The 15,004-nt window shown below is 49.1% G+C and overlaps 2 protein-coding genes across 4 annotated transcripts in view; one reads left to right on the top strand and one right to left on the bottom strand.

The window, feature by feature from the left end:
• Positions 1-278: 278 nt before the first annotated feature.
• On the top strand, positions 279-9,167 carry LOC147101583 (carnitine O-acetyltransferase-like). Its single transcript, XM_085965259.1, has 3 exons — positions 279-377; positions 1,739-1,876; positions 5,317-9,167. The coding sequence occupies exons 1-3, from the start codon at positions 336-338 to the stop codon at positions 5,530-5,532; spliced, it is 396 nt and encodes a 131-aa protein (XP_085821385.1). The 5' UTR covers positions 279-335; the 3' UTR covers positions 5,533-9,167.
• Positions 9,168-9,756: 589 nt separating this feature from the next.
• dolpp1 (dolichyldiphosphatase 1) overlaps positions 9,757-15,004 on the bottom strand; it is a 34,260-nt gene continuing 29,012 nt past the window's right edge. The window contains exons 9-10 of one of the 3 annotated variants that reach the window (XM_085965257.1): positions 12,770-12,815; positions 9,757-11,259 (exon numbers count right to left, since the gene is read on the bottom strand). The gene's annotated coding sequence lies outside the window, so the exon portion shown is untranslated. Of the gene's footprint in view, positions 12,816-15,004 lie in introns of all 3 variants that reach the window. The other 2 variants (XM_085965258.1, XM_085965256.1) reach the window with 2 other exon arrangements.

The raw sequence follows: 15,004 nt of genomic DNA on the forward strand, positions 1-15,004 counted from the left end.
TCTCCGCCTCCCTACTTCTCTCTCCTTTAAGACGCTCCTTTAAAACCCACCTCTTTGACCAAGCTTTTGGTCACCTGTCCTAATATCTCCCTATATGACTTGGGTCAAATTGTGTCTGATAATCGCACCTTGGGCCGTTTTACTACATTAAAGATGCTGTCTAAATGCAAGTTGCTGTTTCCAGCAGGGGTCAGTCAGGCACAGTCTTCACCTGTTCCCCCTCTTTAGTTGCTGGCTGACCTGCTTTGGGCTTTGTGAAGTAATCTTCAGTTTACTTTTGGCTGTAAATTGTCTTGTTTTGATTCTGTGTTTAGAAGCAGGAGAAAGTGGCGTTGATGAGAAAAGCAGTCGATAAGCACAGAGCCTACACTGACACGGTAAGGGAGATTATTGGTGTCGGCTCCTCACCATTGTGTCTGCACTTGTCCCCCTGAACAGCTCTTAACTCTCAAACCACAAGTACATCCAAGACTCAAATCCTGTCCTCATATTTGGGAAGGCTCTTCCCTCACACTGTTGGACAGGAAACTCGAGAGTTTGTTGTGTGTGAGGGGTGGCGGGGGTGGTAATGATGGTGTTGGATGGCGGTGGTATGGGGAGTAATGATGGTGGGAGGGTAGAGGTGGTCTGGGGGGAGGGGTTGGTACGGTGGGGGGGGTAGAGGTGGGGGGGTGGGGGGAGTGGTGGTCTGGGGGCGGGGTTGGTGCGGTGGGTCGGGGGGGCGGTGGTCTGGGGGGAGTGGGGGGGAGCGGTGGTCTGGGGCAGGGTTGGTGCGGTGGTCCGTGGGGGGGGGGGGGGGAGCGTTGGTGTGGGGGGAGTGGTGGTCTGGGGGGAGTGGGGGGCGGTGGTCTGGGGGGAGTGGGGGGGAGCGGTGGTCTGGGGGGGTTAGTGAGGGTCTGGGGGGGTTGGGGTGGTGGTCCGGGGGGGGGGGGGTAGTGGGGAGCGGTGGTCTGGGGGGGGGGGTTGGGGGCAGGGTTGGTGCGTTGGTCTGGGGGGAGCGGTGGTCTGGGGGGAGTGGGGGGGCGGTGGTCCGGTGTGGGGGGGAGCGGTGGTCTGGGGGGGTTAGTGGGGGTTTGGGTGGGGGTCTGGGGGGGGGGGGGGTCGGTGGTGTGGGAAGTGGTGGTCTGGGGGGAGTGGGGGGGAGCGGTGGTCTGGGGGGGTTAGTGGGGGTCCGGGGGGGGGTTGGGGTGGTGGTCCGGGGGGGGGGGGGGGGGGCTAGTGGGGAGCGGTGGTCTGGGGGGAGCGGTGGTGTGGGGGGGAGCGGTGGTCTGGGGGGAGCAGTGGTCTGGGGGGAGCGGTGGTCCGGTGTGGGGGGGAGCGGTGGTCTGGGGGGGTTAGTGGGGGTCCGGGGGGGGGTTGGGGTGGTGGTCCGGGGGGGGGGGGGGGGCTAGTGGGGAGCGGTGGTCTGGGGGAGCGGTGGTGTGGGGGGGAGCGGTGGTCTGGGGGAGCAGTGGTCTGGGGGGAGCGGTGGTCCGGTGTGGGGGGGAGCGGTGGTCTGGGTGGGGGCAGTGGGGGTCCAGGGTGGGGGAGTCGGTGGTCTGGGGGGAGTGGGGGGGGAGCGGTGGTCTGGGGGGGGGTGGTGCGTTGGTCTGGGGGGAGTGGGGGGGGCGGTGGTCCTGAGTGGGGGGGAGGGGGGTTAGTGGGGGGCTGGGTGGGGGGGTAGCGGGGGTCCGGGTGGGGGGGGGGGGTGGTCCGGGTTAGCAGTCTATGCTTATTTCTGTTCTCTTTTTACTTTCAGACAATAAGGGGCCAAGGAATCGATAGGCACCTGTTGGGCCTTAAATTGCAGGCCATAGAGGATCTGGTTCGAATCCCAGAGATCTTCATGGACACGTCGTACGCCGTCGCCTTTCATTTCAATTTATCAACTAGTCAGGTGAGGGATTCACTTTCCTCCTTGTGCATTAAGCTGTAAGTTAACATGAAGACCCATGAAGGTTCCTCCCCTGCTGAGCCACAGCTGGTGAGTTCCTAATCTCGGTCGTGCCCCACTGAGGGAGGGAGAATTGGAAAACGATTCACCATCTCACTCGGGTACCGTTCTCACTTTCCATCAGGACTCAGTGGATAGAGAAAGGGGGGAAAAAAAAAGGACTTTAATTTCTACAGCACCTTTCACAAGCTCAGGACATCCCAAAACACTTTACAGCCAATAAAGGGCTTTTGCAGTGTAGTCGCTGTGTGCCGTATTGCCTACGTTACAACAGGAAGATCCCACAAACAGCAGTGACCAGATAATCTGTTTGTGATGTTGGTTGAGTGATAAATATTTGCCAGGACACCGGGAGAACTCCTCTGCTCTACTTCAACATAGTGTCGTGGGATCTTTTATGTCCACCTGAGAGGTCAGATGGGGCCCCATTTAACGTTTCATCTGAAAGACAGCACCTCCGACAGTGCAGCACTCCCTCAGTACTGCACTTGGATTTTGTGCTCAAATCTCTGGAGTGGGACTTGAACCCGCAACCTTCTGACTCAGAGGCGAGGGTGCTACCCAGTGAGCCACGGGTGAGCAATAGCTGACTTTTTATTTCTTTCCCTGTCTTGTTAAGTGTTTGGATGTTGGGTGAGGAGGATAGGCAGACAGCAAAAAGTATTACACCGAGAAAGATGGACACTGAACGGGCGAGGGAAGTTGGGACCAAAGGAATAGTCGAAGAGGTGCACTTTCAGGGGGTGCTTTAAGAACATAAGAAATAGGAGCAGGAGTAGGCCATTCGGCCCTTCGAGCCTGCTCCGCCATTCAATGAGATCATGGCTGATCTTCTGCCTCAACTCCATTCACCGGCCCTATCGCCATATCCCTTGATGCCCTTACTAGTCAGAAATCTATCGACTTCTGTTTTGAATATACCCAATGACTGAGCCTCCACAGCTCTCTGGGGTAGAGAATTCCAAAGATTCACCACCCTCTGTGTGAAGAAATGTCTTCTCATCTCAGTCCTGAATGGCCTACCCTTTATCCTGAGGCTGTGGCCCCTGGTTCTAGACTCCCCAGCTAAGGGAAACATTCTCCCAGCATCCACCCTATCAAGCCCTGTAATAATTTTATATGCTTCAATGAGATCCCCTCTCATTCTTCTGAATTCAAGAGAATACAGGCCTAGTTTACTCAATCTCTTCTCATACGACAGTCCCACCATCCCAGGAATCAATCTCGTGAACCTTCGTTGCACTCCCTCTATGGCAAGTATATCCTTGGGTAAGGACACCAAAATTGTACACAGTACTCTGGGTGTGGTCTCACCAAGGCCCTATATAATTGGAGTAAGACTTCTTTACTCCTGTATTCAAATCCTCTTGTAATGAAGGCCAGCATACCATTTGCGTTCCTAATGGCTTGCTGCACCTACACATTCACTTTCAGTGACTCGTGTACAAGGACACCCAGGCTCTTTGAGCATCTGCATTCCCCAATCTTTCACCATTTAGGAAATACTCTGCCTTTCTGTTTTTTCTACCAAAGTGGATAACTTCACATTTATCCACATTATATTCCATCTGCCATGTTCTCGCCCACTCACTGAGCCTGTCGAGATCCCCTTGAAGCTTCTTCGCATCCTCTTCACAACTGACACTGCCACCTAGCTTTGTATCATCAGCAAATTTGGAAATGTTACATTTAGTCCCCTCGTCCAAATCATTGATATAGATTGTGAATAGCTGGGGCCCAAGCACCGATCCTTGCGGTACCCCACTAGTCACAGCCTGCCATCCTGAAAAAGACCCGTTTATCCCTACTCTTTGTTTTCTATCTGTTAACCAATTCTCAATCCATGCTACAGGAAACTTTCTGATATCTGGCACTGACTGGACTGAGCTGGTGCCGTACCATCAAAAGTGCCGGACATACCAGCGTTAATGTTGAGAGATACGGAACTGAAAAGCTCCGTGTGAATCAACAAACCCTGTTGCAGCTTCAGAACAGTCGGCTGCAGTTGCAAGCGTCTCTAGCTGAAGCTGTTGCTATAGCTACAGACCTTGCAGTGCCTGACTGGGGAAAAAAAGCAACGAGAACTAAAAAAAAACTTACAGAAAATGGCTCCTGATTTTTGCCGTTAGATCGAGTATTCCGGACATATAACTTCCGGATAAACCAAAGTTTCCTGCAGTATATTACCCCCAATTCCATGTGCCCTAATTTTGTTCACCAACCTCTTGTGTGGGACCTTATCAAAGGCCTTCTGAAAATCCAAATACACCACATCTACCGGTTCCCCTTTGTCTACTCCACTAGTTACATCCTCAAAGAACTCCAATAGGTTTGTCAAACAGGATTTCCCTTTCATAAATCCATGCTGACTCTGCCCAATCTTACTATTAGTTTCTAAGTGCCCAGTTATTGCATCCTTTATAATAGATTCCAGCATTTTCCCAACTACTGATGTGAGGCTAACAGGTCTGTAGTTCCCCATTTTCTCTCTCCCTCCTTTCTTAAATAGCGGGGTTACATTTGCTATCCTCCAATCTGCAGGAACCGTTCCAAAATTCTATAGATTCTGGAAGATGACAACCAGTGCGTCCACTATCCCAATGGCCACCTCTTTCAAAACCCTAGGATGTAGGTCATCCAGTCCTTGGGATTTATCGACTTTTAGTTCCATTAATTTTGCTGGTACTGTTTTTTTTTTTTTACTAATAATGATGAAGGTGGGGAGAGAAGACGTAAGGTAGAGTGGTTTAAGAAGTACTGAGAGTAGGGTCCAGACAGCTGAAAGCTCTATCACCAGTGCTGGAACTGAGGGAGAGGGAATGCACTGGAGGCTGGAGTTAGAGCTCAGGACTGGGCGTGAGGATGAGAGCAAGGAGGGATTTGGTGAAGACGACGACGACTTTGAAATCTATGTGGAGCCAACGTCGATCAGTGGGCAGCAGTACTAAGCGCAGATACCTTGAGGAGTTAGGTTGGTGGAGGGCGGAATTTGCAAGGGTTAATGAATATGGAGTCTGGAGTCGACCCTGGGGATGATTGGGGTTTGAGAAACGGGCGGTTTGCATGGGTGGAACTCGTGCCCAGGATAAGGGGTTTGAAACTCTGCTGTGGGCCATCTGGTGTATCCTGAGCCAGTGGCTGCGGAGATAGTCAACAGGAGATTATCACCGGCGTTGCTCTTCACCGTGCTGTGCAATGGTGATGTTAGAGAAACTACAATGGGGTCGGGGGAGAAGGAGGTGTCCGGTGAAGAGCACTGTGGAAAAACAGCCACTTGGGCTGAGGTATTGGAGGTTCTGAGGGCTCCCAGCGAGTCTGTGCTTTGAGGAGGGGCAAATGGGAGGAAGAAGTCCAATGTAACCGAGATCTGCCCTCCCTGTCAGGTCCCTGCTAAGACGGACTGCCTGATGTGCTTCGGGCCTGTCGTGCCGGACGGTTACGGCGTGTGTTACAACCCCATGGACGACCACATCAACTTCTCCGTGTCCGCTTTCAACAGCTGTGCGGAGACCAACGCGGCCAAGCTGGCCCACTACCTGGAGGAGGCCTTAGTCGATGTGAGGGAGCTGCTGGTGCAGGCACCCAGCTCGAAGCTCTGAAGCAGCCAGGTAACGGAGCAGGACGGACCCGAGTTACCGTCAACCAAAAAAACCAAACATTTAGCCAACACGATCCTGGCGCCGCTGTGTGGGGCGGAATGTTTGCCAAATGTATCACAGTGTGAACAAACCCTTATTACCTAGAGGAGGTTAAAGAGGTTATATATTTAAAGATCGTTGTCAAAAATAATCTTTTTACAAAAGAGGAGTGTTTGTTTAAATGGTGAATGTTGCTGTGGTAGTCGGATGGGACAGGCTTCTTTCCCCTCCCTCCAACCCCCTCCCTCCAAGGCACCTAGCGTCCAGTGGGGGCATGGCAATCCAGTCCAGTCCCCGTCACCAACACAAGGAGTCACTGGATGGTGATCAGTTATCAACACGCATACACTTTAGGCCCACCCCCGCAGACATCAGGGCGGATCGTCGCACCATTACCAGCACCCTATGTTTGACATAAGTTTACTCGGTGCAGGCCAGGGACCGACCCTGGTCTGTACGGTCCTCGCTCCTTTATTTCAACCTTTAAGCATCAACTTGTTTACGTTGGTTAGTTAATGTAATTGGAGAGCTGGAGCACAAACAGCCCATCAAAACTTCATTTATCATTTTACAATGTGGACAGGACAGTGAATTATTCAAAGTAACCCAGTGCTGTAATACTCTTTCTAGTGTTCAGTGAGGGCTTGTTACACACTGGCGATGCTGCAAAAAACCACCAGCATTGTCGGCAGTTTCTAGTTATCCGGGGTCTTAAAATATATTTTATATTTTTAATATAATGTAATCCAAAAAATCTTGTCTGCTGAACATTGTAAATATTGCCAGTGAATTGTTGCAGTAATCATCGAGATGAAATATTTTGAAAGAAATTGAACACTAAGGAGTCGGGAGGCTGCAGCTCTGTGTTGAGGGGATGGTTTTTGCACAGTGTACCCCCTCCCCCCCCCCCCCCCCCCACAACCTACGATTGACGGAGAAACTGCTGCTTTCGGATGGGCGACTAAAACATAAATAGATCCACAAATGCTGCCTGGCCGTTGTTATCAAAGCAGGCAGGACGTCAGCACTTACCTTCTGCAACCCGAGAGCTGTGAGCTGGGGCCCTATCTGTGTTACTGGTGCAAGGAAGTGGTTAGACAGGAAATACACATACCCTTTAGAAATGAAAGGTGGTGTGAAATGAGTTTGGTTGTCTCGTCTGGAACGTGCTGCCTGAAAGGGCGGTGGAAGCAGATTCAATAGTAACTTTTAAAAAGGAATTGGAGAAATACTTAAAGGATAAATTTGCAGGGCTCTGGGGAAAGAGTGGGTGCAAGTGGGATTAATTGGACGGCTCTTTCAATGAGCCTGCACAGGCACGATGGGCTGAATGGCCTCCATGTGCTGTGTGATTCTATCTAGCTCTGAGAAGGGACCCACAGCACTTTATCACCTCTCAATAAATTCAAATACCAGTTTGTTTTTTTTAATTTCCAGCGTCCGCAGTATTTTGCTTTTGTTAAAAATTAGGTTAGGAGTAAGAAGGGAAGACACAGACTGTTTCCAGTCAACAGGTAATAGTAGATTAAGTTATGAAGGAAGCTAATTGAAACAGACAGTATAAATGGGTTCAAGAGACAAATGAATGTCATAATTTAACATGAATTGGTGTTGAACTGGGAGGTGATTGTCACACTAATACACTACTGGCACTCTTCAGGTTGGGCAGTGTAGAGGGAGCTTTACTCTGTATCTAACCCGTGCTGTACCTGCCCTGGGAGTGTTTGATGGGACAGTGTAGAGGGAGCTTTACTCTGTATCTAACCCGTGCTGTACCTGCCCTGGGAGTGTTTGATGGGACAGTGTAGAGGGAGCTTTACTCTGTATCTAACCCGTGCTGTACCTGCCCTGGGAGTGTTTGACGGGACAGTGTAGAGGGAGCTTTACTCTGTATCTAACCCGTGCTGTACCTGCCCTGGGAGTGTTTGATGGGACAGTGTAGAGGGAGCTTTACTCTGTATCTAACCCGTGCTGTACCTGCCCTGGGAGTGTTTGACGGGACAGTGTAGAGGGAGCTTTATTCTGTATCTAACCCGTGCTGTACCTGCCCTGGGAGTGTTTGACGGGACAGTGTAGAGGGAGCTTTACTCTGTATCTAACCCGTGCTGTACCTGCCCTGGGAGTGTTTGACGGGACAGTGCAGAGGGAGCTTTACTCTGTATCTAACCCGTGCTGTACCTGCCCTGGGAGTGTTTGATGGGACAGTGTAGAGGGAGCTTTACTCTGTATCTAACCCGTGCTGTACCTGCCCTGGGAGTGTTTGACGGGACAGTGTAGAGGGAGCTTTATTCTGTATCTAACCTATGCTGTACCTGCCCTGGGAGTGTTTGATCAGACATTGGGTGCCTGGAGTGGAGAGCGTTCCATTGTCACACTGACACTCCTCACCTTGATGAATACAAAGATAAGCAGAAGGATTTATACAATTGTGTGAATCCCAGGGAACCTTGCTTTTGGTGCTTTCTAAAGGCACATTCTGGGGAGACTCCTATTAAATGATTTAATAACTCCTTGTGGGACAGCTTTTTTAAGAAAAACTTCAGCCATGTTTGCAGAACGACCCGTTTACTGGTTCCCCAGACGACGACGGCTATTAGGCAGTCATGTTCTGAAGCAGTGTGGAATGATGGCAGGTCACACACTCCCCAGTCAGTGATTGAAAATGGAATTCCTGTTGCAACAGTCTCTGTTATGGAGCCCGTTTTATAATTTGTGACAAATCACTAAGCTGAGGCAGGGAACAGTGCATGGAACTGATCAGTTTACTTCTTAGGCAGTCCCTCGCAACCGAGGATGACTTGCTTCCACATTAAAAATGAGTTTTCAGGTGACTGAGTCCAGTGCGGGACCTAGTCTCTGTCACAGGTGGGGCAGGCTGTGGTTGAAGGGGCAGACAGGTGGGTTGGGGTGCTTGGGTTGATGCGCGCTCCTTACACTTGGCTTCTGCTTGCTCCCGGCGAAGAGACTCGAGGTGTTCGGCGCCTTCCCAGATGCTTCTCCTCCACTTTGTGCGGTCTTGGGCCAGGGATTCCCAGGTGTCGGTGGGGATGTTGCACTTTTTCAAGGAGGTTTTGAGGGTGTCCTTGAAGCATTTCCTCTGCCCACCTGGGGCTCTCTTGCCGTGTCGGAGCTCCGAGTAGAGCGCTTGTTTTGGGAGTCTCGTATCGGGCATGCAGACAATGTGACCCGTCCATCGGAGCTGATCGAGCGTGGTCAAAGCTTCGACGTTGGCCTGAGCAAGAACACTGACGCTGGTGCGCCTATCCTGCCAATGGATTTGCAGGATCTTGCGGAGGCAGCGTTGGTGGTACCTCTCCAGTGCTTTGAGGTGCCTGCTGTATGTGGTCCATGGCTGAGGCATACAGCAGGTTGGGTAGCTCAGCTGCTCTGTAGACCATGGTCAGTTTAACCCGTACGTTGACAATCCAGTGTTTTAATTTGCTATCCCTCCAGTTTGAATACTTTTCTGAATGTATTTAGCCAGCGGCCGCTAATGTAAATATTCCACTCAGTAAAAACCCACTTTTAAAACACAGTGTTATTAGTGTGGTGCGACCTTTGTGAATGTGACTGTAATAAAAACTTTATAGATGCAACTTGTGGTGTTTTTCAGTTGCTTTGAGTGGATGGGATGTGCATTAATCTCCTGACACTCTGGTGGTGTTCCTTCAAAGCGATCTGTTGAAACTTGTTTCTACTTCCTCCTTTTCCCCGTTTGATTGGTAGCGCAGGCTCCTGAACTGGTGCTGGTACTGCTGCCGCGTGTGAGTCTCTCTCTCCTGCTCTCGCACGAAGCTGGCAGAAGATTTGCCAACCCAGCACTCCTCTCATCCTTGGGCTGGTGCAGGAAGAGGCTCGAGATTCAATCATTTACCGAGGGTTGAAAATGGTATTCTATTCCCATCCGTCAGTTCACTGCACCGTGCAGTTCCCCAACAGCGAGGGGAGTAAGACAATCCACTTCTAATCCTCTACCAAATGGTGCTTTGCAACCATTTTGCCCTCCCTGCAAGTAAGCATTGGAAACTAGCCCGGGGGAGTGGAGAAGGGGGTGATGGACAGAGCCGGACTGCAGCTTGTAGCTCCACGCATTAATGCACTAGATCACTCCGCAATCTTCCCCCATCACCTACCTCCGATCACAGATTGAGAAGCAGGCAAAGACCACAGCAAAGAAAACAGTAAGACAGGCAAGCATTATATTTCCAGTAAAATACAATTAGAACATTGATTGATGCACATTTCCTTGAAGTTAATTCCTTACAGAGACTTATGCAGCCAGCTTTACATATAGTTTAAAACCACCAAATTTCCAAACTAGACAGCAGCTTGCTCTTACCCCAGAGGCCCAGGGGAGGAACTGATTGGACAACGGGCCCAATTCCCCCCAGAGTGAAAAGGTTTCAAGCAGATTGATATTAAATAAATAATAATCAGTTTGGATACCTGACCCATATTAGCCACCAATGTTAAGTTTTAAAAAAAGAAAGCGCTGGTTTAGAAGTGAAGCCACAATCGATGGTGCTGATGGTGGGCGAAGTCACTCGTGGGAAATGTTACGATTTTCCACTTTAGACGCCCAGCTCTGTGTTGAACACTCCCAGATGAGGTAACGGCATCATCGGGAAGCAAAGGAAAGACCCTTTACCCTGCCCCAACAATGTGCCTTGATCCAACCTGCCCCACTGTGATATTTCCATTTCCATTTCCCACACCAACAAACCTTCTGGCTTTAGTGAGATTTACAGCTGAATTGGGGGTAGAATGGGGTTTTAGATTTCCTCACGCTCATTTCACAAAAGAGCGAGCAGAGACTTTCACTGCAGCAGGCTGGATTTAAACACAGGTCTCAGAAAAGATGGTCTTTTGGAGAGGGTGCAGAGGAGATTTACTGGAATGGTACCAGAGATGAGGGACTTCAGTTCTATGGAGAGACGAGAGAAGGTTAAGGGGAGATTTAACGGGTGTTCAAAATTAAATGGGGTTTTGATAAGAGTAGATGGAGAGAAACTGTTTCCAGTGGCAGAAGGGTCAGTAACCAGAGGACACAGATTTAAGGTAATTGGCAAAAGAACCAGCGCGAGCTCTGGGGAAAGAGCAGGGGAGTGGGACTCATTGGATGTCTCGTTCAAAGAGCCGGCACGATAGCCTAATGCCCTCCTTCTCTGCTGTACGATTCTGTGACTGTCACCCAGTTCCCTTTAATTGGAGCACTGTTGGCACAAATTAGAGTTCCTTTGGGTGTCGCACAGATACAGCACCAACTCAGTCTCTCCTACTCGCCGAGGTACACGGTGAAAAATTGGGTGGGAAAGAAATTATTGGCATCCACTAAATATTTTTTCCCCACAACTGTTGTGAATTTAGACCCAAACCATGCAGGTATCGGATGGTCAAAATAAACAGCCACCTCCTAAACAGGAGGGGGCTGGGAATGGAATGATACACGCACCCACCTCCAAAATGGGAGGGGGCTGGGAATGGAATGGAATGATATACCCTCCTCCTAAGTAGGAGGGGGCTGGGAATGGAGTGATATATTCTACAGCAGCTTAAAGCAGCAGAACGACTCAATGCGATCATGTAAACGATACTGATACCAGTCAGTTTCCATGTAAAAAACTGCAATGCGGGGCTGCTCTTCCTTGTGCTGATCCTGCCCAAGACCTGGTAGTGGAGAATCTCCCTCTGTGTGATTTAAAAGATTATTCAGTAGGCTTTTGGCTTGAACTATTTGACTTACACACCCAATCCAGGGACCTGAATGTTCACAATCTTGTTACAAGGAGCTGGTTGGCTCGAGACTCGTGTGCAAGTACAGACATGCACCCCACCCTCAGGCACAGACACGAGCCCTACTCATGTATGTGCAGGGAGGGACACTCCATTATATTCCACATCAGAGGCTTCTTGCTAAAAGCACATGCACAGAGCTGAAACGGAAAATGCATTTGCTTGCTACAGCTGGGATGCTAATTCTGTCTGGTTAAACTGCAGAAATCTATTTTTGTTTTAAAGCTTACGCATTTAAAAGTCAGTGACCTCAAAAATCTGAAGTGTGCGATAGAACAACAGACACCGAAGCTTCGAGTTACGTGGTACAGACTCAGGTTGGGCAAGTTACCAGCCACTGCTACCATGTAGAAGTAGCTGGTACTTCTCTGCTGATGGGAGCTAGAAAGGAAACCGCTCTGGGGACTCAGTACAGACTGGTGCCGCATGATTCTGGTACAGCGACCAGGATAGTCTCAGGGTTGTATCCATTGTTGGAAAATGTGTGTCTGGCCTCTGGCTCAACTGCCCTTCAGGGTTGAAACAGCCTGTTGACATTGGCCATCAAGGCATGCATATAAAAGAAATAAAGACTTGCACCTTTCAGGACATTCCAAAACACTTTACAGTCACTGAAGTACTTCAGCAGGAAGACAGGGCCTCGGTTTAACGTCTCTTCCAAGCTGGGAGTGTCAGCCTAGATTTTTGTGCTCAAGTCTCTGGAGTGGGGATTTGAACCCACGACCTTCTGATTCAGCGGTGAGAGTGCTGCCCACTGAGCTGCGGCTGACACCTCATCGAAGAGTGCCCGCTTGGACGACGCCCCAGAGTGTTGGCAGCACCTTCTGTAAAGGGACAACCCAGTCTGAGGCCGCCACCACCCAGCTATAGGGAAAGGCAACCACACGCAAGATCGGTACGAGGAACAATTTTCTTCCCAAGCTCCAAATTTCAGTCGATTTGTTTCCCAGTGGGTTACAAAACATTTTGTTGTTCCTATTTGACTGCTTCATCCCTGGGTCTGTACACACGCACCTCCAAACCTTCAACATACATCCAGCATGGAATATTCACAGCACAGTCTTTGGACTCGAGAGAGATGATACAACCAGAGAGTCATCGAGCCGTAGCCTCCTTTCCAGCCCCCGTCTCCCACAACATCGGAGATTGAACAAAGTTTACAAATAGCAATAAACAGCATAAAAAGGTACTGTGCACCATATAAGGCAATCACATTGTGAACACCACACTAACAGAATACAAGAAGCCAATCTACAAAAACCGTGCTACATCGAGAGGAAGCACTGTTCAAAATAGCCCTTCATTGTGTACCTGAATAGCAATTACTTTTAGATTTACATGTTTTTTTTAAATGGGGAACAAAAAACAAAGGAACATTTACAGATATAGCAGACGCATTCCTCACCGGCAGTGAGAGGAGCTGGTTCGTTATCCAACCAGAAGAATCACAGCTTAAAAAAAGAGAAAAGTATGTGTCACATCAGACCAGGATAGATTTTACGAATTCTCTTAAAGAAAAAACCGATGAGGCCCAACAATGTTCCCATTAAACTGCGCGACCACACAGCGGTCTGGAGATGCCGCTCACCAGCTTTACAATGGAATAACCGTGCATGCTCGAAAAATTGAATGGGCCACGCAGCCAGTTAAAGGGCCCACGCACCTAATAAAAAATTACAGGGCTCATCGGGACATGCTATTATTTCCTGCCCCCCCCCACCCCAACCAGCCCGTGCTTCTGAAGCACTGATCTGGGAGCTGGCGAGGTTCCACTTCATCACTCAGAATTCGTAAAATCTACCCAATAGTGTCCTGGATATTATTTGCTCTGAGCTGAACTCCCAAAGATTAAATAGTTTGCCTGCCCTTAAATGAAACTACTTCATTCTGTACAATTAGTTTTAAAAAAAATGAAAACAAAAAAGCTGCACTTTGATTGGGCTGTGGCAAAACACCAGTTTATAATACTGATCCTACACCTATAAACACCCCGGTGTTTCACGGGATACGAGCCAGACTGTACAGGGTGGGACAGCACTGTCACTAGCCAGGTTAAAAAAGCAGCATTATAAAGGTTCCGGTATCGTCTCGCTCCCCGTAATATTCACAACAACATACACTTTACGCACAGAAACCGCTGGAAATACACAGCATCTGAAAGGAGAAAAGGCAGATTTAGCATCAAGCTGAAAGATTCACCTGTTGCTCATCTGTCAGATGCTGACGTACGTCTTGTTTTAACGAGCGTTCTGTTCCAATTCCAGTTTCTCTCTTACACTATTATATTTTTGCAATAAAACTCGGCGAGCTTGGGAACCCAATTTATACACACTTTGTATAAAAAGGGCCAGTGACTTACGGAAAGTACGCCAGCAAATAACTCAGCACTAGTGGTTATTTTCTGTAAGGCACTGGTCACCATCAATGGTCCCTCTAAGCTGCGCACCGATCGGAGGTCCCGCGCAGGCCGCTCACCAGCTGTTCTGCTGGAAAAGATATTCCCCCCATGCCACGCAGCAAACTTAAAGGGACCACGCATGAAAAATAAGAGGGAACATTGGTCACCACCCTTACTCTATCCAGCACCTACATGATTGCAGAGGTATTCAAAGCTATCTGGATTGCCATATTTTGGCGGAGTGACAGATACGGTTGGGTGCTATTATTTTTAAAAACACATTAGCGACTGCTAGAGTCACAAAAGAAACAGTTCAAGGTTCACTGACTGGAAGTAGAAACCACCAGCACACAGCACCAATGCAGGGGCCACACACATTGTAGAAATAACCCACACTGAAAATTTACACACACTAACTGTACAAAAGGAATCTAATCCTACACCTCTTTATCACACACCTGTATAGAGGGTGAAGTTAAGGGGAACTTAACTCTCAGAGAGTGAGAGTCAGAGAGTGCGACTCTTACTGTAGTCGCGGTGTGAAGATGACGCCAGGTCTAAAAATTACATTAAAAGTTTTGCATTATTTCAAAACGCATATTGCCAGTTCCCATGAGTATATTATTGTTCCTTCCCCTAAACGTGTTGACAACTTGCTGGGCTACAGTTCCACAGGTGCCAGATTCTTTACCCAGCCAGTCATTCTTTGTAGACTGAGTGCCAGCAGGCTATCAGGCCATGGGTGGCATCACAGCCAAGCCTGTCCCAGTCTTCGTTCTCACCCAACATTCACACGTGTTTATTCCAGCAGGGGTCACTGGACATTGACCAGAAACAGGAGCCCGGACTGAATTCCTCCCCCCACCGCCCCCCTAGTCCGGGAAGCGCAGTAGTCACTCAACCACTGCTGCAGCTAACCGGCTAACTCAGCATTGGACCCAACACCTCCTGGTCCCCTTTACTCAGCTCCACACCACCTGGTCAGAACCTTTTACAACCATCTCAGACTGCTTCCAGATGTTCAGCTGGGGAATAAAATTTTGGTTCAATGATTATATCTGTGAAGGAAATCCAGCACAAAGCCGGTTTGTCACATCTCACCTGTGCAAATCGGGTTTTTTTATTTGCAGAAGCATTAGCTTGCCATCCTGTATCAATCTCTCCTACTGGACAAGTTGGTTAGACACTAATTTTACAATTATTTCTTTGATTTTAGTAGTGTGAAATCTATGTACTTACTTA

The sequence above is a fragment of the Somniosus microcephalus genome, chromosome 23 (assembly GCF_052327205.1).
Source record: "Somniosus microcephalus isolate GS21.2 chromosome 23, FLI_Smic_1.0, whole genome shotgun sequence".
NCBI lineage: Eukaryota > Metazoa > Chordata > Chondrichthyes > Squaliformes > Somniosidae > Somniosus > Somniosus microcephalus.

Coding starts and splice junctions, on each gene's coding strand:
- LOC147101583 (XM_085965259.1), top strand. CDS start 336: ATGAGAAAAGCAGTCGATAAGCACAGAGCCTACACTGACACG. Junction 378..1,738: donor ACAGAGCCTACACTGACACG/GTAAGGGAGATT, acceptor TTTTACTTTCAG/ACAATAAGGGGCCAAGGAAT. Junction 1,877..5,316: donor TCAATTTATCAACTAGTCAG/GTGAGGGATTCA, acceptor CCTCCCTGTCAG/GTCCCTGCTAAGACGGACTG.